The 26,404-nt window shown below is 33.8% G+C and overlaps 1 protein-coding gene and 1 non-coding gene across 11 annotated transcripts in view; both read left to right on the top strand.

The window, feature by feature from the left end:
• LRP1B (LDL receptor related protein 1B) overlaps positions 1-26,404 on the top strand; it is a 1,828,472-nt gene that overhangs the window by 906,465 nt on the left and 895,603 nt on the right. For all 10 annotated transcript variants that reach the window (XM_077861563.1, XM_077861564.1, XM_077861559.1 and 7 more), the window contains one exon: positions 4,997-5,159. In XM_077861563.1, the coding sequence (XP_077717689.1) occupies positions 4,997-5,159 (163 nt within the window). The remainder of the gene's footprint in view (positions 1-4,996; positions 5,160-26,404) is intronic.
• Positions 22,631-22,733, top strand: LOC144292004 (U6 spliceosomal RNA). The gene has a single exon (XR_013359551.1). It is a non-coding gene; the product is annotated as a U6 spliceosomal RNA (small nuclear RNA).

The following is a 26,404-nucleotide window of genomic DNA, read 5'->3' as shown; positions in this document are numbered from 1 at the left end:
TTTTTGAAATTTTTCTATTTCTTGAAGTGGACCTATATCTCTGTGAATTTCCCTGCTAGATCTGCTTTTGCTGTGTGCCATAGATTTTGGACAATTGTGTTTCCATTTTTATTTGTCTCGGGTATTTTTTTTTTAATTTCTTCATTGGCATGTTGATTGTTTATTAATATGCTGTTAAGTCTCCACATGTTTGTATTTGCTTCTTTTTCTTCTTATAGTTGATTTCTAATTTTATATTGTTATGGTCAACAAAGATACTTGATATGATTTCAGTCTTTTTAAATTTATTGAAACTTGTTTTGTAGCCCGCTATGTGGTCTTTTCTGTAGAATATTCCATAAACACTTGAGAAGAATGTGTACTCTGCTGTGTTTAGTTAGAATATTCTGTTGAGTCTATCTGGTATAATGTGCTGTTCAAGGACATTGTTTTCTTATTAAGTTTTGTCTGTAAATCCAGTGATGCAAGTGGAGTATTACTTATTTCTATCAATTTCTCCGTTTGTATCTGTTAATATTTATTTTATATATTAGTTGTTCCTGTATTGGGTGCATAAATATTTACAAGTGTTATATCTTCTTGTTGGATTTACTCTGTATCATTATGAAATGTCCTTCTTTGTGTTGCAAACTTCTTTTTTTTAAATCTATTTGGCTTGATATGAGCATTCTACCCCCCTTACCCCAGATTTCTTCCTTTCCATTTGCATGGAATGGCTTTTTCCCTCTCTTCAGTCTGTGTGTGTCTTTAGATTTGAAGTGAGTGTCTTGTAGGCAACACTTCTAGACTGTATTTTGGGCTCCTTTGAAATAATGAGGCATTTCTATGTCACAACAAAAAGCTGGAATTGAGCCTACCTTTTAAGTAGTTGTATACTCCAGGTTATCTCCTAGCTTTGCCATAGTTCCTTCCAACAAGTTTTGATTATTTATATTATCTTTCTCATTCTTGTGGACATTGGCATTTTCCATCTCTGGGTAGTTGAAGATTATATTGCTAATAAATTGAATAGAAGTCAAAAAGTAAATTTTATTAATGCTAACTATCAAAAAGTTAAAAACCTGATTCATACAAATATATAGTGAATATGTGGTAAGGAGTCACTTAGCTCACTAATGAGAGAATCAGAAGGATCATAAATCTGTTTCAAAGGAGTATAGAAGAACTTGAAGTGTTTACAAAAAATGAAATAAAAACATGCTAATTTAAGATTCTAAAATTAGATATAAGACTAGTTAATGTCATATCGTACAATAAAACTGGGGTTATCTTTACAACCTGATGGAAATCCTTTGCATCTCTATTGGACATAATATTTTTGCAGTTTATCAATGTACAAATTAATATCTAAATTCATAGATACTGGGATCGATAAGTATTAAACTGTAAGTTAAACAGCAATATATTACTCAGGAAAATTAATTTAAGGTGCCTGTTAGACAATGGTTCAGTATAACATTGAAAGGACATGTAGATATTCCTTTATATTTTTTTTCTTAAGATTTTGACTTTTGTTCTTAATAATTTTGTGGCATAGACAACTCTGTTAAACAATACTTAAATAAGTATGTTATTTTGCCAGAGTGCCATAAAATACCACAGAATAGGTGGCTTAAGCAATGGAAATCCATTTTCTCACAATTCTGAAGATAGGAGGTTCCAGATCAAGGTTTCAACTGGTTTGGATTCTGCTGAGGCCTCTCTTAGGCTTGCAAATAGCCTTTCCTCTGTGTGTGGGGATTCTCACTATCTCTCATTGTATATCATATTCTCTTTTTATAAGGATATAGATCAGGTTAGATAGGGAACATCTTAACGGCCTTGATTTAATCATCTCTTTAAGACTTTATCTCCAAATGCAGTCACATTCTAAGGCAATGTGTAAGTTAGGACTTCAACACATGAATTTTGGGGAAAAACAATTCAGTCCACAATATTACATATTAGTATACATATTAGTATACATTATTATTATTACATATTAGTATACATACTAATATACATTACATTTTAGTGAATTAAAAATGTTTAAGCTCCATATTCACCAACTCTGGTAATTAACTACTTGCCTTGGGTCAGGATGAAAAATCTGTCGTAGGGATCCCTGGGTGGCGCAGCGGTTTGGCGCCTGCCTTTGGCCTAGGGCGCGATCCTGGAGACCTAGGATCGATTCCCAGGTCGGGCTCCCGGTGCATGGAGCCTGCTTCTCTCTGCCTGTGTCTCTGCCTCTCTTTCTCTCTCTGTGACTATCATAAATAAATAAATAAAAAATTTATAAAAAAAAAAAAAAGAAAAATCTGTTTTAAATTGTTTTTTCTCTAATTGTAGAGTGTAAGTATTTGTCTTTTTTTTTTTTTAACTTTTTCCTTGAACTTTTCATTTTATTTTCACTGGGTACAACTTTAAGTTGTTAGACCTAGCAAATATTGTATTTTAAAAACGTAGTTAATAGCTACTTATGTGATGTTCAAATTTCAAAATACTTTCAGTGTTTTTTACTATTGTTTAAAATGTTACCAATATTGATATTTTGTAGGTATGAGCGGATAAGTTACCTTTACTTATATCAATTAGAAAATTCTGAGTTACCATAATAAAATCCATTTCCAAACAAAATAATAATAAAAATTAAAGGAAAAATCCCATTGACTGGTTGAAAAATGAATAAAAAATAACTGGGAAACAAAATAACAGGAATATATTTAAATTTTTGTTCTGGTACTAGTAAAGTGATGAGGATCTAACTAAAAATTTAGGAATTTTTTTCATAATGTCATAAAATGATTATAATTATCTTTAACAATTTCCTAAGATCTTGGTTATATTTCAGTAAAATTAAAATGAAATACTGAGTACATTGTCTAGAAGATTCACCTATTTCCTGAAATGTGTCAATAATTTATTGACAAATTTATTTACTTAACTGTCTATGTATCTATTGGCTTACTTACTTGAACTTTTTTGTTTAATTTCCTCAATTCTCCAATCTTAATAAAAGATTACATTAAAACTAGACAGAAACTTCAAATATAAGAAAAAGAAAGAAAGCCAATTCCCACAGTTACTAAGTTTTTGGCCAATTATGAGGTTCTTTAGTGAGAACTTGTTGCTTCAGACATGGATGGTTGTTAACAATACCTATTGTTTCAATAGCAGGGAATCTTTCTGTAATGATACAGAATTGAAAAAAGGTGTGAATGCTGTCAAAAAACTCTTGTCTTAAACTACAATTGCATAGACTACACAAACTGCATGCTTAGCATGAGGGATGGGTCACTGAATGGGCTCTGGCACATACTTTCTCTGAACCCAAGGTATTTAAAATGACATTTGATACAATGGGTTCTGTGCTCTAGTTGATATAATAATGTAAAAAGAATGAAAAATAAAGCATGCATTTGCAGGTTTCTGTAGACAGAGATATAGTTCAGCTTTTTTCAAAATTCTGGTTGCTGAATGGGGTTGAAAAAGGCTGCATGTAGTTTTTGGAACATTTAAATGGTTATCTTTCCATAAAGACTGCATTTCAGGAACGAAACTGTAATCGATAGCTTGATAATGTGTGCCCAATGAATTACAATATCCACTTTCTGCTTGTCCTTGTAAGGCATGATAGAAATTCCCACAAAGTTGCTACTTTTTATATCTTTCTTTGACAATATACCATTATAGTGATAATAATGACACATGCATCTATGTTAGTCTTTCTGTTGAAAGGATATCATTCACTGAAGCAGCATGTTACTACGGAAGTATCTTGAAGCAAAGCGTAGGAAGAATGTTTAGGTTCAGACTGTAGGAGGAAACCACTTAGTGAATGAATCATAGATCCATAGTAAGTTTGAACAAGGAGGTATCAAAGTATAATTTCTAATAGATAAAAACATGATTGTCATAAAATTCAAGAATAAATATGAACAAGAAATTTATTTATGGAATTATTGAGAGAACCAGCGCAGTATTGCTGATCACAGAGCATAAGTAGAATTGGATATTTACAGACATTTTAAAGAAAAAGAGTGTATAAATAAAATGTGTAAATAAGTATGAAAATGGTTAATGTCTCACAGGGCAGTACATCCATAACTTTCGGGGTTATCTTTTCTACCAGATAAATATCTACAAATTAGCATGAAATTTCAATATTGAGGTCTGATCAAAAAGAAGATATTCAAGTCAAACACAGATACAGTGTCCCAGGGCTGCTCTATCCATTTTAGCCACTACCTACTTCTTTTAAATTTAATTCTGAGGTCATTAAAAAGAAATACAATACAAATTTAGTCACACTAGCCACATTTTAAGTGTTCGCTAGACACATTTGACTAATGGCTACTTTATTGGACAACGTGGATGTAGAATATTTCCTTCATCACAGAAAGTATTATTGAATAACACGCTTCTAGAGAATTAATCTTTGAGCAGGCCTGTCTTATAAGGCCTATGTATGCCATTGAAAAACATATCGCCACTCCTTTTATTTTGAATATTCTTTGTAAACAAAAAGATCTTACAGATCTCTTTTTCCACCTTTTCCACTCCTCCTGTTTGTTTTTAATGAAAGAGGATCTGAAAATAAAGGCTTACCTTTAGATTCACAAAAAGTTGATTCCTCTTACTGCTCAAGAGTTTAGCTATATCATTGAACCACTGAAATGAATGAACTATTTCATATAAATGGGGGAACTAAGACAAAATTTTATTGTAAATACTTATATTTTAAGATTTAGAAATTCTTCGTCCATTTGTCTAGATCATCTTCAGTGCTTAGATAACAAGAAGGAAGGTATCAAAAGGTAGTCATTACCTTATAGCATAATTAAATCACTTATTTTAGCATAGCAAGAAATTATATTGACAGATTTATTTTATCATAAAACTACCTTTACTTTTGATATGTCTTCTGTGATGGTTTGGGCAGACTTCTGTACTCTTTGGCTTAGGATACTAAATTTGCACCTGCAATGTAATGATTTTGTGTATGTGTGTTTTTCAGATGTGCAACAAATGGCGATTGACTGGCTTACCAGAAATCTCTATTTTGTGGACCATGTCAGTGACCGGATCTTTGTTTGTAATTACAACGGGTCTGTATGTGTCACCCTGATTGACCTGGAGCTTCACAATCCTAAGGCAATAGCAGTAGATCCAATAGCAGGGTAAGAAGTTCTTTTTTATAGTGTTTGATCTGAAATAGTTTTCACTTAAAAATATAATAGTTCAAAACAATACAACAGTCTGACAGGAGTTTTGAAATTTAAGACTGACTATAGGCTCAAGGGATTTTTAAATGTCGATTTCAGCAACTGCATTGCAAGGAGGAAAAAAGGCCTATAATTTGCCATACAAAAGCTGGGGAGTACCAGTTCCTCAACACATTAATATTGCTGGCTTAACCTGAGATGCAAACAACCTGTCATCCTCTTACGAATTGCTTTGGGGTCACCAGACAGGAGCCTCAGGATACTTTTAGGTTAAAGAGAGAAAACTTTAAGTTCCCTCAGCAGTAGACCTTGTAGTTAGCAAGCTTCAAAAATACTACTTGAAAGATGTGCTATTAATAAACTTACATCCAGCACATTTGGGATTTATAAAAGGGGCATAATACAAGTTCATGCACATGACTAAAACATTGAGGTCATCTTTATTAGTTGAAACCAGCTTTTTTTTTTTTTCTCCAACTACTGATATGTAAATACTAAGTAATTATGGAGTTACTGAATTCATCAGGATTGGATTTCACTTTTGTTTTTTTCCTGTCTTTCTAATTTTGCAAGCCTCTTTGTTGGTTAAAAAGATGTCTTATCTGACCTTCTTTTAGTTAATAGGCTCATTAATCTTTTTAAATATTTCACAGTTTGTCAAAATATAAATGTTTAAATTCCCATCGAGTTTGTTTATATGATTAGAAAATCAATATGGGAATTATGCTTCCAATTTTACAAATGCTATGGCATTATTGAGGGGGAGGGGCAAAAATATATGTAGAGTCTTATAAATTCAGTCTTTTCACCAGTTAGTACTGGGCAAGGATACTCTCAAATTACTGACATAGTGTACAATTTTAATCAGAGGAGCTGCTGTTCTTTCAGATGTAAGTTGTAGCAAAGATTTGGAAACTGAAATTTTATCCTTGTTACCATTTTAATCGTCCCCAAGCAGTTCAGGCTGAAATGTCTGATGGAACATATCCTGAACTGCCATAAGCCTCCATTCAATAAATGGGAAAATATTTACTGAAGAAACAGCTGTCATCCATATGTGGACTTTTGTCACTCTTTACTTAAAGTCTGATTGAATATTAAGATGCATCATCACAATGGTTTTGATTTTGACAAGAACAGCTTGCACGTAAGAACTTTGCTAGGAAGGCTGTGTAATATAATTCTTGAATGTAGCTCTATTTGTATTTGCAGCAGATGGTTACTTGACTCAATCTGACTGCAGCGATGCTTCAAAAGACATTAGTAAAAGAAGTTGTATTTAAACTGATTTGTTTGGGTTGTTGGATAAGGGTAGTAAGAAAGAATTGGAAATTTACAAATTTGCTAACAGCATTCTTTTGGAATTCTGTTTAGAAATATATTTGCTTGTGTGTTTTTCCCTGGATGTGCTAACTGAATTTCAAATTAACCTTTATACAGTCTTACCTGTCAAAAATGTTAAGAGGTGAAGCTATTGTGTTTCTCTCCTCATTCTATCATCTTATCCCTCCCCATTCTTAAAAACAGAGATCCAGAGACCCTTTCTAAATAAAACTGTCAATCTGAAATGTATGTGAACACCATCTCCTTTTCTGAATAGCAACGCATTTTATATTCTCAAGATTCCTGTTTCTCTCTGTCATTACATGAAAGAACCATATTTTGTCATTTTTGTCAAAGGAATTAGGAGTAGAAAACCCCTATATTGTTTGTACTTATTCTCTGCAGGATTCCTTTGGGCCTAGTAACTGTTTAAATGTAATTTTGTCTTGTATCATTTATCACAATAGGTTCTTTGGAATTTTTTATTTGGGTTTGCTCTATATCTCTAACGCAGTTCTTCAATCGTGAATTGGAGAAATCTGAGAAAGCAGCGCTCTTCTGTTCTTTTATAAATATAAGCCAGTTTCTAATAGCACACTTTCAAATATCCCACTTTTCTCTTATTACCAGAAGTTTTTTTAGGATTAATATTACACTATCTAGAATAGGAACAGTAGGTTTTTCTTTCCTTCAACTTCTACTTTTGGGCCTGTGCCAGAGTATTTTGAACGTTAAGGCTAGAATAACTCTGCACCACCCACTAAAGGGGACATGTGCCACCAGTGAGACTTCTCCTACCTTTTCCTAATTGTATGGTGACTGGTATATCTTTGGCTCATTCTCATGTAACTTCAGAAAACATTGGAATATATTTAAAGTTGTAGAGTTTGACCTTAATAGCAGTAGAAATGGAGGGTTAGTTGCCTTACCTCTTCAAAAGCTGCATTGAAAAAAAATATATATTTTAGTTGGCTATTTTAACTTACTTTTAGTGATAATAATGAAGTTGGTTTGTCCATTTGGGAAAAAAAAATGTATTTTGGTGATGTGCGGTACCAGGTACAAAACCCAAACTCAGTAGAGTTGTGTGAGATGGCTAACCTGAGGAAAAGAAATCTCCCCAGTCATGAGAAAGAGCAGGAATTTCATATTTTCTAGGTGTAATGTATATCATTTTTCTATATAGGATGGATTTTTTACTTGTTGAGTGTGAATGGCAGAGTTTTTGTAGGATTTATTTGTGAATCCATGACCCCATGTGTGGAACGAAGGTAATGGGTGTCATCGTCTTTTTTCTCTGTAAGAGCAGGCCAACTGCAAGGAACCAAAGGAGTGAAGCTCAAGTCCTGTACACAGGAGTGATTGACAGTATTCAAATAGTTAATAAGCTTTTTCCCATCACCTACCTGGACCCCGACTTCCAGCAAGACTAATCATAGATAAGAAATTAGAGATAGAACTAAAGTAAACAGCTATTACGGAATAGGATGGATTTATTAAATTCTAATCTTAAATGCTCTGTGACTGTGGGAAGCCAGAAATGAGGTAGGCTTGCCGATGCCCATGAAAAGGGTTTTTGTTAACAAGGTGATTCTTGGGGTAGACATCAGGTTTTTCAATTCTATTAAGTGGCTCCTGGAGCCAGCCTAGGTTCCAAGTTAGAGCGTGTATTCACTATTCACCTGTAAGAGGACATAAGTAGAATTGCTGCTGATATTTGTATGTTAATCTCCTTAGTCTGCACTATAGGTGAATTAACTCTAAAGATTACAGCCCCATGATGAAGCACTATCTATTAGTTTGATGACTCAGATAGTTCTGAAGTTGCTATAGGTTTGACCATTAGGAAATATCTAAAGACATGCTACTATGTGTTCTTGTTCTCCTCATGGAAGTATAAATATTGAAGGATTGTATAGTCATCTATAGTTCATGAGGCCCCTAATCCTAAAACATTCATATTCATATTTTGATAAGTTGAAAATTGTGAGTCCTACCTTTTTGAGGAAGAACTATCCTCTACACATACCCACAAAAAATGTTTCTTGAAAATGATGTAAAATTAGTCTCCTTCAAAATCTTTTGTCACACTTCTCTTTATTAGAAGAAAACTGAGAGAATGGACACATTTCATTAATTTCAATCATCATCTTACTAAGTTTAAGTGTTAACTTGACCTAATTTTCTTTTTGGAGATCTTGAACTTAAAGTTTCTTTAAAAAATAGATAAATAGATGATAGATAGATAGATAGATAGATAGATAGATAGATAGATAGATAGAATAGATGAATAAACCTAACTCCTGAAAGTATATTTTGGGTTATTAGTGTATCTTTAAAACAATCTTCACCCTGCACATAGGAACAGTATTCAGATGAGTGGATCTCCAAATTCACCTATATGAAAGGGACCGACGGAGCTATTTGCTCACTTCTTATACTCGGGGGTAATTAATGGAGCGTAGTGACTATATCCCTAGTCTATAAATTTGTATTTATTATTCCCCAAGTCCTACCAATGTGTTTTGTTATGTGTAGCTACAAATTCAAGCTACAATTCAATTATATCACTATAATGTTAGCTCTATTTTCATTTTTATCTGTCCATAATCAATCTAAATATCTATATGCTTATTGCCTATTTACATTACTACTACCTTCTCTCAGTGACTCGAACATTCCTAGGTGACATTTAGATTCATAGAGAATTATCTAATCAATAGGCACCTACCTAAATTGGCCAGTTTACTAAGTGCTTCAGGAGAGTTATCACTGCTACTTTTCAATCCAAAGTTCCTTTCAGGAGTTGCTGATGTGATTAGGCAAGACGACATGGATATTTAAGTTTGTGTTTCATGGTCTGCACTATTCTGAGTGAAGCTATTTGTTCAAAGGCTCACTCAAAGGTATAGACCCATATTAGCTGTCTTATATATGACCAAATTATTTTCATTAATTAATTTTGTCTAGAGTCAAATGCTCCAAATTCCTCTCCAGGCCTCTCTTCAGGTGGTGGTTCATATATGACATTACCTTTAATCACTCTCTCGTTCAGATACAAATTATATTGTGATTATCCTGGGATTATGAAAGAGTAATTTGGAGTGATTTATGTTTATTACAGCCTTTACTGGAAACTCACCCCAAATTAAATCAACTCTCACTGTGTCCTTAGTTCACATCATTCATAATAATACAGTAACTCAAAATAAAATAATGCAAAACATTCTACATCTCTATTTACTCTCTGCTGTTCTTTTTTACTCTGTAATTTTTCAGAGTTTATTAAGCTTATCTCTAAATTACTGAGTCACGGTGCTATTTCTGATAAATATATTTAGTATCTTCCTAACTCTCCAACCACTCCCTATAAAGGAGATTTCTTCTCTGAATTCTCACACTGATTAATGAGGTCCTCCTAAATAGATAAAGTAATAGAAAAAAAAAAAAGAACAACTACTATATATTAAGTTATGAAAGGAATTTATTATTTCACTTAAAATCTAGATATAAGACAGTCCCTGTATTGGTTGTTTGAGTGGCTCAACAATATCATTAAGGATGTGTGTCCATTTACCTGTGATGTTTGTGATGTTATCTTTAATGTGTGCTTTTCAGGCTAATTCTCTTGTTGTCATAAAGGACTACTGAAGTTATAGGGATCCTGTGTAGGAACAATGTATTCAGTTCAAAATAAAGAGAGAAAAAAAAAAAAAGCGGGATGGGGGTTGGGAGGGGGAGAGCACTGTATTTTCCTTGAGTGTGGAAGAGCTCCTAAGCAGACATATTTTCATGTCTGTTTGGTCAGAAATAGGGTAGATACCTACCTGAATGGGACAGCAAAATACATTGTTTTTACCATTGGCATGTGAAAGACAGAAGGACATGGGAGTGAAATTGGGACCAGCCTAACATGGAAAAACAAAAATGGATTAAGAACCAACATCATCTACTACAATCACTGTTGTATGATATTTCTTTCTTATGTACAATTTTTTGACTTCTTGTTCTTTCCAGGCACTTAGCGGGTCTCTTTCAACTTATCTAAACTTGTTTGGAATATGGACAAATACTTTGTTCCAATTCTTTATTCCCTTTTCTAAGAGAATTATTCCATTTACTTTTGGCCAAGGCCATTCAAACTCATATCAAGGAATGTTTTTCTTATCTCTTTTCAAGACAAATGGCATTTTTTTTCCCAGTAACATTTTACAATACAAAGAAGAAGCTGGGGTGGGGAGATACCTGGGTGGCAGCTCTTGAGCATCTGCCTTTGGCTCAGGGCATGATCCCGGGGTTCCAGGGATCGACTCCCACATCAGGCCCTCAACTGAGAGCCTCGCCAGAGGGAGCCTGTTTTTGCCTCTGACTGTGTCTCCGCCTCTCTCTCTCTCTCCCTCTCTCTGTGTCTCTCATGACTAAATAAATAAAATCTTTATTTTTTAAAATTTTTTTAAATAAAATCTTTAAAAAAAAATCTGGGGTGGGAGTTCTCTGGATAACAGTCCTAGTATACCTGTTTTTATCTTTAAAAATATACTTTAAGAAACTGATGATAGCTCTTATTCTATCAGATTCTCCAACACTTTTGGAATCTATGTGAATATTCTAAGCCACTGGGGTAACATTAAGTAAATTATTGTTTCACTTTTAAAATGATTCTCAAGTGGCCAAAAACCTCTTGTACTCTCTGCCAGAGAGTAGTTTGCATACTGGAAGAATCTGCACCATTATTACAAAAGAATAATTTTATATTTCCAAGTAGTTTAAAATTATTTCTAATTGTTTCTTACATAGAGTTCTATGAAAACAAAAGATACATATGGGCTCGTGGTACTGCTTTTGAAAATATATGGATGAATTTCCTATATCACTTAGGTGTAATGAGGGCATCAAATATAATGATGTGATATATTCTTTCATGGAGATAGAGTTTAACAGTTATTCACCAAATATCAAATATTACAACCAGATGATAGAGTTATTATAGTTTACAAAAAATACATTCTAAATAACAAATAAAATACTAAGCAGTGATTTTTTTGAAGTTTATGAGGTAAAATGGGTCAAGCACAAATGTTATTTTCAAAAAATAGAAAGTCTTAGTTTATAAACACCACCACAAGGGAAAGGACAAAAGATTAAAAACAAATAAGTACTTGACACCATTTCCCCTATATGTTATCACTGGTTCATGTATAACATAAATTCAAAATTTTAGTGTAGGTTATATATTCATATCCAACTAAAAAAAAGAGAATAAGAAGGAAAAAAAAACAGTTTTTATGCTGTTATATTTTGTTCTGCTTGACTGCTAAGACTTGCTGGATATTGATCTAAAATTGATATTTTCCCTCGAGCCGGATTCTTAGTGGTTTGACTAGGGAGAAACTGGCTTGGCTGTAGAGTCAAGGTGGATGTTTTACAGTGTCAAGTAGTGTTTACTCAAGATTCCTTTTTAATCATACAAAGAAAAAAGTCAAACGTTGAGGGTATCTGGTCTTCTTTCGGTTTTACTGATATCATTGTCTTTGTAAGTACTTGTAAAAATTGTGTTTAGTCAGGAAGTGTCATACTTCCTGATTGCCAGATATGCTACAAATCTATAGTCATCGAAATAGTGTGGTGCTGGCATTAAAACAAATAGACTGATGGGAGAGAATTGAGAACCCAGAAGTTAACCCAAGCACATAAGGTTAACTAATATTTGACAACAGAGCCAAGAATACTCAGTGGAAAGAATCGAGTTTCTTCAATATACTGTCCTGGGATAATTGGATATTCACATGTAAAAGAAGGAAATTGGACTCATATCTTATACCACTCACAAGAATTTACTCAAAATGGATAAAAGTCTTAAGTGTAAGACATGATACCATGAAACTCCTAGAAGAAAACATAGCAATAAATCTCTTTGACATGTATACTGGTAATTAATTTTTGCATATGACATCTAAAGCCCAACTAACTAACTAAATAGATAAACAGATAAATGAACCAGTAGGACTATACCAAATTAAAAAGCTTCTGCATAGCAAAAGAAACCATCAACAAAGTGAAAGGACAACATATCAGATGGAAAAAAAAAAAAGCATTTGCAAACTTTGTATCTGATAAGGGGTTAATATCAAAAATATATAAAGAACTAACACAACTCAATAGCAAAAAAAAAAAAAAGAAAGGAAAGAAAGAAAGAAAGAAAGAAAGAAAGAAAGAAAGAAAGAAGGAAAGAAGAAAGAAAGAAAGAGAAAAAAATCAACCCCATTAAACAATGAGCAAAAGACATGAATAGACATTTCTCCAAAGAAGATAAATGAAGACCAAAAGGTACATGACAAGGTGCTCAACATCACTAGTTAATAGGGAAATGCAAATTGATAGCACAATAGGTTATGACTTTATGTCTGTTAGAATGTTCCTCATCAAAAAGATAGGAAATAGCAAAGCTCACACAGATATGGAGGAAAGGGAACCCTTGTATACTGCTGGTGGGGTTGTAAATTGATACAGCCATTATGGAAGACAGTATGAAGGATATTCAAAAATAAAAATAGAACTACCATATGATATAGTAATTCCACTTCTGGGAATATATCCAAAGGCAATGAAAACACTAACTCAAAAAGATATCTGCACCCCCATGTTCACAGTAGCGTTATTTATAATAGCCAAGACATGAAAAAAACCTAAGTGTCTGTCGATGTATCATTGCATTTTTATCCAAAGAATTTGTGATATACACATACATGTGTGTACATGCACACATGCAGTGGAATATTATTAACCATTAAAGAGAAAAAAAAAAGGAAATCCTCCTATTTGTGACAACATAGATGGACCTTGAAGACATTATGCTAAGTGAGATGTCAGACAGGAAAGACAGATATTGTATGAACTCACTTATTTGTGACATCTAAACAAAAAGTGATAAAAACAGACTCAGAGAAAAATAGATCAGATGTGTGATTACCAGTAGCCGAAGTTGGAGAAAGGGAGGATTGGAGGAAAGTGGTAAAAAAAAAAAATACAAACTTCTAGTTATAAATAAATACACATGTACATCATGATGACTATAGCTATTAACTGTAGCACCTGGTCAGGCAGTTTCTTGTTCACGGCACCACCATGCTTCCACTATGGAAGTGGGAGCATTCCATTTTTAATAAATACATTGCCAATTCGGTCACAGTCTTCTCTTCTGGCTACCAAATATCCATATGCATCCTTACACATCTAATCCCATACATAGAATACACTACATTTAGGTTGGAGTGGAAGCTTTCTAGGTGATATGTAATCCTTTCCATTATGATCTATTGTGCTTCCTTGTATACAGCAAACTATGAACCAAAAGACAAGGTGTCTTTACACACTGTCCCTTCCATACCCTTTATAAATCGATGGGCCAGTGATAGAATGACAAACAAAAAATTATCAGCTAGAAAAGAAGATTGGAGGCACACAGTAATCATTGGCGTAGAGCAATAATGAAAGCCTGCCAGGAAGTAAAGGAAGGCCCTCCTGCCCTGGAGGTTTGGAAGTCTCTTGTCTAGATGCTATTTCTTTCCCTGTAACAGTTCTCCTAGACCATTGTTCGTTACCTATGCTTCCTCTGGGAGGATCTTTCTAGTCCATTGTGATCAATACATCTGAAATTGGCCATGGGGAATATAGTCTCTCCCTGTGGACTCTATAATTCACAGACCGTTTCTTGTTCTTTTCAATTTGTTTTAAGGTTTGAAGAGACAAAGAATTTAGTAAGCTAGGCTCATAACTTGTATGGTGATAAATTCCCTTGAAAATTGGTAGAATTTTGATTTCTTTGCTTCCCATTACTTCTATATATCATTATCCTCACTAAATTATATTCTAGAGATAATTATCAAGCCCAAATAATTTCTTTGTACCTCATACTCTTGGTTTTCTCTATCAATCTAATGGTGGTTGCTGCGAGGCCTGAAAACAATGCTTCAGTGGGAAACAAACACTTTTTGTCTGAAGGTGAAATTCTTCTGTTTAATTGGGGGGTCTTAATTGGCTTTTTTGCTCAAAGACATTTTCAGTGTTGTTTTTTTTTTTTTTTTTACTATTCGGGTCCTAGAAACAACTTGCTTTCCAAACCTGGGAGGCCTCAGTTCTGTACTTGATCTATTCCCTTTCGGTTTTTGCTCTCAATCAGATACTTCTAATTTATACTTTTCTTCTTCGGTAGTATCTTGCTAAAATAAGCATTAGAAACTAATACTAATACTATTATACTTTTAAACTTCTTCCTTTCAATCCACAGGCTCATAGAGCATTTGTGTTTTTTTTTCTTCCTATATATATATATTATTTTTCGTCATATATATATATATATATATATATATATATCAAGACACTGCAAATGACATTTTTTATTAAGTATTTTTAACCTTGAATATTTTCAATCCTGAGCAATAATTACCTTGATGCTGCTGCATTAACAATGAAACCCATGTTACATATGTTAAATTTTTGTTAAGGTGTTCTGTACTTGTGCTACCAAGTTTTGAATTTGTCGTGATAACATTCACTGCCGTAAATTTCAGTGGATAGCACAATAGGAATTTCATTTATTTGCTTTCTGTGTTATTGCTCAAGGTAGAATCCAATGAATGTGTTCTTAGCTATCAGCCAACTTTTCTTCATGCGATGAATCAAAGATGGAGGCTCCTTTCATCTTGAGGTTCCTATGTCCTTTAGGGCCTGAGAATCCTCTGATTTTTTGACCAGAGAGAGAGAGAGAGAAAAGGCACAGCACATCTGCCTTTTCCTTCTTTCTTTCTTTCTTTCTTTCTTTCTTTCTTTCTTTCTTTCTTTCTTTCTTTCTCTTTCTTTCTTTCTTTCTTTCTTTCTTTCTTTCTTTCTTTTCTTTATTTTTCTTTCTTTCTTTCTTTCTTTCTTTCTTTCTTTCTTTCTTTCTTTCTTTCTTTCTTTTTCTTTCTTTCTTTCTTCCTTCCTTCCTTCCTTCCTTCCTTCCTTCCTTCCTTTCTTTTTCTTTTCTTTCTTTCTTTTCCAATTCCAGCTTAGTAGCTACTTTTATTATTTCAGCTACATTAATAGTTAGTGACATCTAGTCAGTTGGTCATATCTGAAGGTAAGGGGGCTAAAATATGTGGTTTCTAGAGGCACCTGGGTGGCTCAGTGGTTGAGTATCTGTCTTTGGCTTAGGTCGTGATCCCAGAGGTCCTGGGATTGAGTCCTGCATCCGACTCCCTGTGAGAAACCTGCTTTGAAACCCTCTGCCTATGTCTCTGCTTCTCTCTCTGTGTCTCTCATGAGTAAACAGATACAATTTAAAAAATATATGGTTTCTAACTGGGAAGTTGTTAACCACTTCACATTTTAGAAAGGGAGGAGCATGAGCTATGAGCTTCTGGTAACAGATGACTATCTGCCACTGTAACCACTATCTGATTTTATTTTATTTTTTGCATTTTGGGTAATAACAAATTAAATGTAGAGCAAATACCTTTGTTTCTAAAAGGTATTTTAAACTGAGTGGGGTCTTGTTTTGCCAATGTTTTTTACATTCCCCTGAATATTCAGAATTCAGGTTTATCATTTTACCTTGAAAGAGTCATTTTCATTCTCCTCTTGAGACATTCACAAATCCATTTGATCTTCTAAAAGTTTGATTGGCAAACACATAATCAGAGAAAAAGTATATTATACCCTGGCCAGCAAATGAAATGATAAGCATCTTCATATGGGGGCAATTTCTCTAAATACTTGTGCCAAATTCCTAGAACCTAAACACCCTCTTTCTGGAAAGCCCAGAAACACCATGAACTCTCCCCACTCGAGCTGTGACTCTTTCCAGATGATTGAATGATGATTATTCTTCTATTTGTGCTTCTTAAGATCTCACTGCTACTACCAGGCCACAGAAAGCTTTATTTTCCAGACTGGCTATCTTGGATTTTCTTTAATATACACGAGAGCTAGTTTTAATTTTTTTCCTTGTTTGTTTTAGAGCATACTTTGAATAGATATAATGTGAAATTCAATCTGAGAGTAGAAGACAAAATGGATTATTGGTGGAGGTAATGCCAGAGGTAAAAGAGAGAGAGAAGGTAGCTGAAACAGTATAAATATAGCATAATAATGATCAGTATGTTTGATAACACTTTAGACAGTAACAAAAATCCTAATTCTGTCTCCTTAAATGATAAGTGAATTTATTTTCTCACTTAGAGGAAATCCAGAGAAGAGCAAGATTGGTTGGATCCAGGCTTGGTTGAATTGATACCTCAATGGCATCATTAGAGAGCCATATCCCTTCCATAGCTCTGCTCTGCCATCCACCGCTACATCTTTCCCCCCACCCCATGGTCATAAGGTTGCTGTGTAGCAACTGAGGGAAATTGCTTACTTACTCCCATGCAGCAGGAAAAAGAAAGACATTTTGTCATTTATTCAAAGACAGTGAAAACTGCATCGATGACACCTATGATGATTTAACACGGCAATTATTCACACTGTGGCTCCCAAACATGTTTTTTTGTTTGTTTGTTTTTATGCTGAAGCACGCTAAATTTACAGAGAAAATCCTAGTTTATTCCATAGAAAGAGATACTTTAAGGATCTATAGTGATTCCCTGATGAATAAGACATACGTAGGTTTAGATGATTGAAGATAGGGAAATTTTTAGTGAGAAATAGAACTAGCTGCTGCAAATTCTACCTTGCTTTAATGCTCTTCTTACTCTTTGGAGCTGTATCTGTTTCAATTATTCAAAGACAAGTACTTGGATAAGATAAGTAGAATAATAATACATACATTTGAGGTTGCTTAATAAAGATTTTTTTTTAAGCTGTGTCTGGTTTTAATTTTTAAATTTTTTTGTAGAGTTATCCCACATTGGATTTTACTCATCAGACAATATTGCATGATATAAAAATAATTTTAAGTATATTTTATTAAAAGTAATTGTATTAAGATGAATAATAGTGAATAGCTCAAAAATTGTTTCATAATCTATAGGATCAACAGCTAATGTATGATTAATTGCAATCAAAGCTAAAATACCATTTTTCTCAAACGAAATAAGAATATTTATTTTAGCCAATAATATTATAAGTAAATTTAGAAGATCAGTCTCTAATCTTAAATACTTGTAATAAATAATATTTTTCAAAACTTATTTCTGAGCTACGACATTTTCTAGGAGGTAGTTTTAAAAGATTTGAATTGGAAAGATCTTTATATTATTTATTTTTCATAATAATATTCTTAGTGTTCATAATGCAGAAGCATTATATGCTGAGATAAATTATAATGCAATACTTTATGGAGCATCCAGCACTGCCCCTTTGTTCTGTTTGAATTGATGCCAAATATATCACATGAAATTCCTATAGTGAGCTCATCTGAGCTATTCTCTATGATGGAGATGATTTTATTGAGCATGTTCTCATAGATGATCTCAACTACCCCAGAACCTCGAGTCACTCTATCATCATTTACCTGAAGACTCAACTATTTGTTACATATAGAGAAGTAATCAATTAACTACTTCTGCATTATCCATCTTACTTTCTTTGTGTTTTGTATTACATCAGAATATGAATAGGCAGTTCTGCTAGGCCCTCTTTTTTTGACACAGAGAAAGAAAGAGATTAATATCAGGACACCTGGGTGGTTCAGCAGTTGAGCATATGCCTTCAGCCCAGGGCATGATCTGAGGGTCCTGGGATCGAGTCCCACATCGGGCTCCCTGCATGAAACCTGCTTCTCCCTCTGCTTGTGTCTCTCCCTTCTCACTCTCTGTGTCTCCCATGAATAAATAAATAAATAAAATGCTTAAAAAGAGAGAGAGAGATTAATATCAACACCATTACTGACTATTTACTTTGGCCAGTCATTGTTCTAAGCACTCCCTATAAATTGATCTATTTAATCTTCATGGTATCTTGTGAGGTAATGAATACCTTTATCTTCGTTTACAGATGAGGCTTGGAGAGGTAAACTACTTGTCCATAGTCAACGAGCCAGTACATGTTGTAGTCAGGGCTCAAACTCAAGCGACTAGCATTCTTATCCACTACACTACACCCATAATGAATCAGCTTTAATCTGGGAGGAAGGGGGGGTAAGATGAGGAAATTGGGGGTTTATGCTGAGCTACCATTCATGCACAAGATTGGGTACTCAGTCCTGAGGAAAATGACACTCGGGAATGTGCAGTATGGTGATTTTGTACCTTAACATGGGACACCTGTAAGTTTGCATATGTGTCCGTTCTAGGAAGATGAATAGAAATGACACACTGGATTTGTTCGGAAAAATTGAAGGAAGTAACCATATGACATTCTGAAAAAGGAAAAAAACTACAGAGAAAACAGAAAGATCAGTGGTTTCCAGAGGCTGGGGCAGGGGAAGAGGAGAGGATGGATGGATAGAATAAAAATAAGTTTTAGGGCAATGAAACTGCTCCATGTAGTACTGCAATGGTGGATACATGTCATTCATTATGCATTTGCCAAAACCCATACAACTAACTGTATAGAACAAATACATGAACCCTAAGTAAACTATGGACTTCAGTTGATAACAATGAGATAGTATTGTTTCATTAATTGTAACAAGTGTGACACACTAATACAAAATAGAAGAAGCCAAGAGTGAGGAAGAAAGGGGATGTATGGGAATTGTGTATCCGCTCAATCGTCTATGAACCTAAGGTTCTAAAAACAGACACTGTTCAATTTTTGAAAAAGGAAGAAAAAATAAACTATTTGTAAGTGATCATATGACTGTAATCGTGAATCAGTCAGGAAACAGGTGACTTGTTTCAGAAGAATTGTGTCTTTTTTTCGCTAGTGTTGACATCCAGGACTACCATATTCTCACCCAGGTAGCCACATTCCAAAGATGCCTTAATTCTGTGTTCTCTGTACACGACGAAGCTATGAATTCTGAATGAGCCCAAGTCTACTTGCTCAGTTACTCCCTCAGTGGGAAAGCAGCACCTTTGGAAAGCATCATTAACTCTTAGGAAGCCACAGGAGTACAACTGAGGAGCGGTTGAGTGGTTTCCCTGAATGTGTAACTTATGGGGACAGAAGAAAGAAATCTCGCCCTGCATCTTTTCGAGTGATTATAATGATGAGCTCAATTTTCCCATGCATAGTCAGCCTTTGTTAATATGCTGGCATTTGAAGGGAATATTTACTCTCAATTTTGGAAATGAAAGAGCTTGTATGGGCTGAGAAAAAAAAGAAATGGGTAAATACTAACATTTCTTGTGGTGTGGAAACTACTTCCCCTGAACTTTTCAAACCATTCAAGTCACAGTTTGTGAAGGAAATAGCTTTAGAAATTGAGAGGGCCAATGGACCCGTAACTATGCTTTCTCTGCACAGTTAAAACTCAGTGCAAGACTGGCTGGCAAGGAGAACCGTAAGGGAGAAATCACAGGAGGAGGGGTTATGAGAGAAAGCAGAGTAATGAGAGAGTCACATTTCGGTCGTAACTAAGGTCTAGCTGACACACCCATGCGTGAGAAATGCTTCTTCTGGTGTCATATTCTAACCATATTCTAACCATATTCTAAGGTTGGTGGCCTGAATGCCCCCCAAAACATATTTTTTTTGTTCAGAAATGACTTATGTGAGCCTAATTATCCTATCTACCATTTCAGAATTGCAAGGTTTGCTTGCTCCTCATACTTTTTCATAAGAAAACAGATTTTTTTTAAAGATAGCACAATTTTAGAAAAAAAAAAAAAAAAGAGATCTAAATCCACACCATGGAATACATTTTGCTATCTACTCTTTGACAGGAATAGGAGTATATAGACATATTCATAAGTGGTATATAGGTACCCTATAATTAAGAGTTTGTATAATTGGTAACCAAACTCCATCATGAATATTAAGTTAATAACCTGGATAGCAACACTTTTTTTCTGTTTAGATTTTTATTATATTAGGGGATGGGAGGCAGTGGTATCTTTTTCTTTGCCAATCTGTGTCCAAATCCTGTTTTCACTTGCACATTTGAACCTGGTTGATGTTAGACTTGTTGCTTCCTGTTATCAATTTTGATATATTAAGTGATGAAATTTCAAACTTTTGCCCTTAGAAAGGACAGGTTTTCTTCTTTGCTAAGTAACAGCTATAATTCTGTTGCCAGTCTTCTTAAAAATGTCTGTTCCTGCATGCTGGTGTACCATGCAATCCAGGATTAATGATAATGCAGTTCTCCTCAAACACTGACCTCAATTATTGATGGCTACCCCAGAAAACTGTGCAATATTAGCCATTGGTGTAGTTTTGGAAAACCTCCAGTGATTTGAAATGAGGGGGAAACACAAAAAATGACAAGGTTAATTACTAATCAGAAGAGTTTTTCCCCCCATACCTATATAGGCTCCATCTTTTATAACCAACTTTGTTGCTACCTAAGAGTATTTATGACAAAATGCCATTGGGCACTATGTCTGTTATGATTACTAATTTTCTCTATCTGTCATGCATTTACTCTGTCGTGATCTTTTATAAGCCATTTGCTTATATCATTGGTTTAGTCTTCACAAAAGTCTGTATTTATCATACCCATTATACAGATCAGGAGACTGAGGTTGGGAAAGAGAACACTTGCTAAATGTCACACATTCACTAATCAATGAAGTCACGATTTAAAATCAGAAAATCTTGCTGTCGTATTCCTGATTAGTCATACATTTCTGAACAGAAATGATCCTTTTAGGGGCACCAAGGTGGCTCAGTGGTTGAATGTCTGCTTTTGGCTCAGGGTGTGATCCCAGGGTCCTGGGATCGAGTCCCACCTCAGGCTCCCCACAGTGAGCCTGCTTCTCCCTCTGCTTATGTCTCTGTCTCTCTCTATGTGTCTCTCGTGAATAAATAAATAAAAAATCTTTAAAAAAAGAAAAAAAGAAACAATCCTTTTAAATGATGAGTATATGGATAAAAGTCACTATTTTTGTAACACTATTACTGTTATTATTGCAGTTACTTATCGTAATTATTTTCTCTAGTGTCCTTTTCTCTTTTGACAGCCTGAACTGCAAAATTCTGTCTATAATTTGGTAGTTCCGGATTTTAAATTTCAATAGTGATAGAGTATGATTGTTTAATAGTTCACTGTCTTACAGAATACACTTCACTACTCTAGGTAACTGACTCATTTTCTTTCTAAACATAGTTATAATAGAAACCACTGCTTCACTTTCTAGCAGATGGAGAGCAATCTTGTTTTAATGCACATCATTTACAATAGATACAAGCTGTCAGACAACTTCTGGTAAAATAGGATGCTGAATCAGACATTTATTTTTAGTGGCAATTGTTGACACAGAGACTAGCCCACCCAAATGAAAGTATACCATCTCACTTGACTCTGTAGATAAAATATACTGTAATGTTCTTTGTCATTTTTCATTTTCGATTTCTGCTTTAGACTTCCTATGACACACCATTTTTTCCATCACTTCTCTTTAAGAAGCTTGTTGTCTTCAAACCATTATACTTCATATTAATAGTTATATCTCAGTTTTTATTTCCATTCTTTGTTAAGAATCATCTAAAACCCAGTAGTTGTAAGTAGTTACATCATAGCTATAAAAATATGCTCTAGAATCCAACAGATTTAGATTTGAATCCCAGCATAGCTCCTTATGGACTGAATGGAAGATATGTTTTAATTACTGAAAATCTTTTTAAAAAAAGTTTATGTTTCGATCAAAGATTATTATAAGAATCAAGTGAGTTAATGCTTATACAGAGATTGTACTTTAACATATGTATTATTACTTTTAGTTCAATAATATGAGGCATCATGTAAATAATAAAAGGCCCCAACAAAAAAGATTTTAAAAGGTGGAGGAGCTGAATTAACCCCTCTGTGACAATATTGGTCATATACAGCTGTGTCTGTTCCACTTAAAGTCTATCTTTTATGTTTGATAAGCATTTTAATACTGCTACCAGAAAGAAGAAAGGAAGAAACATTGATATTTATTATATGCACAATGCCTCTTTTGGTAAATTCATGTAGACGTGATATTTGGAAAATATAATGGAAGCTAGATTTGGGCAAAATTAAAAACATAAGTGTATACTTTAGCTGTACATATACTAAATATGGAACAATACAAAGATTACCCTGACTCTTACATAAGGATAACACTTGTGAAGCATTTTATATTCCATATTTTTAGACACATTATATTTTATATGTTTTTTTTGTGTATTTGGTGATAAAATGATTATGGTAAAATCATAATAATGGGGATTCAGGGTAAAAAGTTTATGGGAGTCCTTTGTATTATTTTTATGACTTTTCTATAAGGCTCAAATTATTTAAAATTCTTTAAAAATAATCAATATATTGGGAAATTTTTTTTTAAAAGTAAAAATAGAGTAGCCACCAGACTTTTTTTTTTTTCAGTCTTTTAAATTAGGATGTAGCAACTGGATCTGAATGAACTCTATGGGATAGGTGCTTTTGAAATATAGAGATTTTATGTTTTATGTGTATTACATTTTATTTTTGGATTCGCTAGTCCCACTCTACTATAAAATAATGTATTTTTAAATCTTTTTTTAAGTTATTTAAAAGCTGAGCTTAATTGATATTTCTTATAAAAACAAGTTATTAAAGTGCTATATATTTTTTACTCCAGTGCAACCAAGAAGTACTTTCATACATAGATATACTCATAAATACAAATTATGATAAGTAGTATGTGATTATAAACAATGTGTTATTGTCAAAACTGACAGAGAGGACGTTAGTTAAGTGAGCTGGTCAGTGAAAGTCTCACTGAGGAGATGACATGTAAAATGTTACTTAAAGGATGAGATGGGAACATTATGGAAAGTGGTAATGTCGACAGGGAGTGCAAGGAGCATTGCAGAGAGGGACCAAGTCTGATACTTGAGGAGGAAGAGAGTGGGGCATGTTTGAGAAACTGGGAAAGGAACAGTGTGGCTGGAGTACAATAACCAAGGAGAAGAGTGGCTCAAAATGAATATGAAGAGAGAGGCTGGGGCTGTGTTGTTCAGAACCTTGGAAGCCACATTGGAAAATTTTAAGCCCATCAGTTGCCCAGATTACAATATAGAATGCTTTTTTATTGTGAAGTATGGTGTGTGTGTGTTGTGGAGGTAAAATGGGAATGGAGAGATCAATGAAGAGCCTATTTCAATAGCTCCAGATAGTTAACGGTTGGTTGGACTAGGGTAGTACCTGCTTAAAGAGAGTAAACATCATTTTTTTTATATTATTATGTGTATATATTATGAATGTATCATAGATAGAAAAGATTTACTTTATTACAAATAGCTATGGCTTAAGACTTCAACTGAAAGCATGCTAATTAAGAAAATATTAGAAGCTCACTATAATGACCATTGTGTTAACTAAGACTTCTAACTAAAAATGATTATTTTTCAATGAGTGAGAATTTAGTCATGATTATTCATATAATCACAAATTATGTGAAACTTTTAATTTTTTATTTTCCTTTATAAACCCATTTAAATGGAGATAACTTACTAAGCATATGCTCTTGTTCCTATTTTCTTAATGGTTCAATTATACTTAAAATTATTAACAACACAATTTTGTATTATATTGGTAGAGGAGGATGATACACTTCCTAAATGAACAAAATAATAATAAGTGAATAATTAATATGTAAATCCTGGATATTGTGAACTTATAGGAGGTAAATGTATATCTAATAGATGATGAAAAAAATATTAGCTAATATTGTTTGTAATCATGATATTCCATGGGGATTAGTGACTTTATCTATCATATTTATAATAGCATGAACATTTAATCAATGCTATCAACTTTTCACCACCGAAGGCTTAACAGAGAAAAGACAACTAAAAAGTAGAAAAAGCAAAACAAGATTGTTGGTGATGTGGAGGATACAATATTGGGAAAAGCCCTGGCCTAAGTCAAAAGGTTTGGCTTCTAGTTCTGGATTCAGGTAACCTTGGTTAATTCATAACTGGTGATTTGTAAGGTTTTCTTTCAACTCCCAAATTCAATGATTTTTCTGAAATATACCAGGGATTAGAGCCCTCTAGCTACTTTTAAGTGTTCTTGTTTATTCCACATTCTCTCTGCAAAACAATTTGTTTAAAAAGTCAGAAATTAAAAATCAGTGAAGATACTTCACTGTCTCATTGTTATTTGAGTTTATTGTGAAAGTGGGTTCTTTGGGAAGAATGGAAAGATCAGAGGAAGTGTGATGTCTTCAAGAATGAGGTGATTAAAACACTGAACCATTGAGATAGTGGGTCAAAGAGAAATAAGGAAAAAATAGTAACTACTTTTAGTAGTTGGGTAGGAAAACATTATAAAAGTAATCAGTAAAAGATTTCTGGACCAGCTGCTACTGTATTTCCTATTGCCTTATTCCTTCTTAGAATGACTCTGTATCCTCTAAATTCCAGAGCTTATTTTCTCTTTAATGAGGCTATGGGGGATTTAAAGCTGCTTCTCCAAATCTGGATTTCAGCAAAATCTTTTTGTTACAGTCACAAAAAGAAATACGACCCCCAAATAAACATGATCATGATGACTACAGGAGAAGAAAACCTATACCTTGGGTTGGAATACCTTGAGTATAGTTCTAGCTTAGTGTCCCACTAGTTGTTTTATACAACCACGTGAAAAATCATTATCTGACATTCAAAAGCAGCATTTATAAAATGTGAACAATTTTGTCTCATTTACCCTCATTAGGAAATAAGCATTACATATGGCAACCTCTATAAGAATGCTTTGTTATCTGGAGACAGCTATATGTTTGTAAGCTAATTTTTAGTATTCATCAGTTTAGCCTGTCTAGTATGATCATTGATGGATACAGATGAAAACTGAGGATTTCTTCACTACTATTAGTCAACTTTGTACTACCATAGAGTTCAACAATGATTGAGTTGTATTCCCAAACCAAACGCTAATTAAGGAAGAAGCAAAAAATTCCACGAAGCTCTTAATTTCTCCAGCTCTGCCATATATCATCACAGGGCCATTAACTTCTCTGTTAGATGCTGTTCACTCTTCTAACTTCCATTTCCACCTTCTGCTTCCTTGTAGAGCAATCACAGATTCTCTCACTCACATTACAAGTTCTCTAAATGCCATCCAACTCAATACAACTGGAGCTGAATTAAATATCTTATGCATACAATGCAGATTAATGTTTTTCTCAGTCTCTGTTTCTTAGAAGCTCTAATGTAGATTTTCCACAAAAACATCAAGTAGCTTCAAAATTTCAATGTTTTTTTAGAGTATCCCCAAATGTCTTACATTAGATAAGTCCAAGATACAATACAATAGTTATCTGCAGAGTATAATTATTTTGACTTGGGGCCAAAGCAGGTGTTATAATCCTGATTTGGTAAGATACAGTCCTAATGTATCCCAAAGTAAATTCACAAATTGTCATATATCCAAATGGTCATAATCAGTAGACTCATCTTGTAGCACAAAACAGTATTACTACCAGGTTGAGGGGTTTTTAATTCCTTTTTGTAAAATTCAATTCAAACTATATCTTGTAATATAAACCTTTAATTTCATTTTATGGAAGTATGTGAATTTGCTTAAGCAGAAAACATAAATTTTAAATATGCAACCTAAACATATCTGTTGTGAAATGAGCCGTGCCGTTTGTTTAAATTAGGCACTACACAAAAGAAGAGATTCAAACAAGTTTTTGTGTTTAGGTAAGTTATTTATGTGGTTATTCCAGGAAGCAAGAGTGTGGGGTGAAGAAGAGTACAGGAAGGCAATATAAAAGCATGTTACTGCAGGAACTGTGATGAACTGGGGCTTAATCCTCCTTAGAAATTCCTGAGAA

Source organism: Canis aureus, chromosome 20, assembly GCF_053574225.1.
Source record: "Canis aureus isolate CA01 chromosome 20, VMU_Caureus_v.1.0, whole genome shotgun sequence".
In the NCBI taxonomy this organism is placed as follows: domain Eukaryota; kingdom Metazoa; phylum Chordata; class Mammalia; order Carnivora; family Canidae; genus Canis; species Canis aureus.
This window is presented reverse-complemented; position numbering and strand designations above follow the sequence as displayed.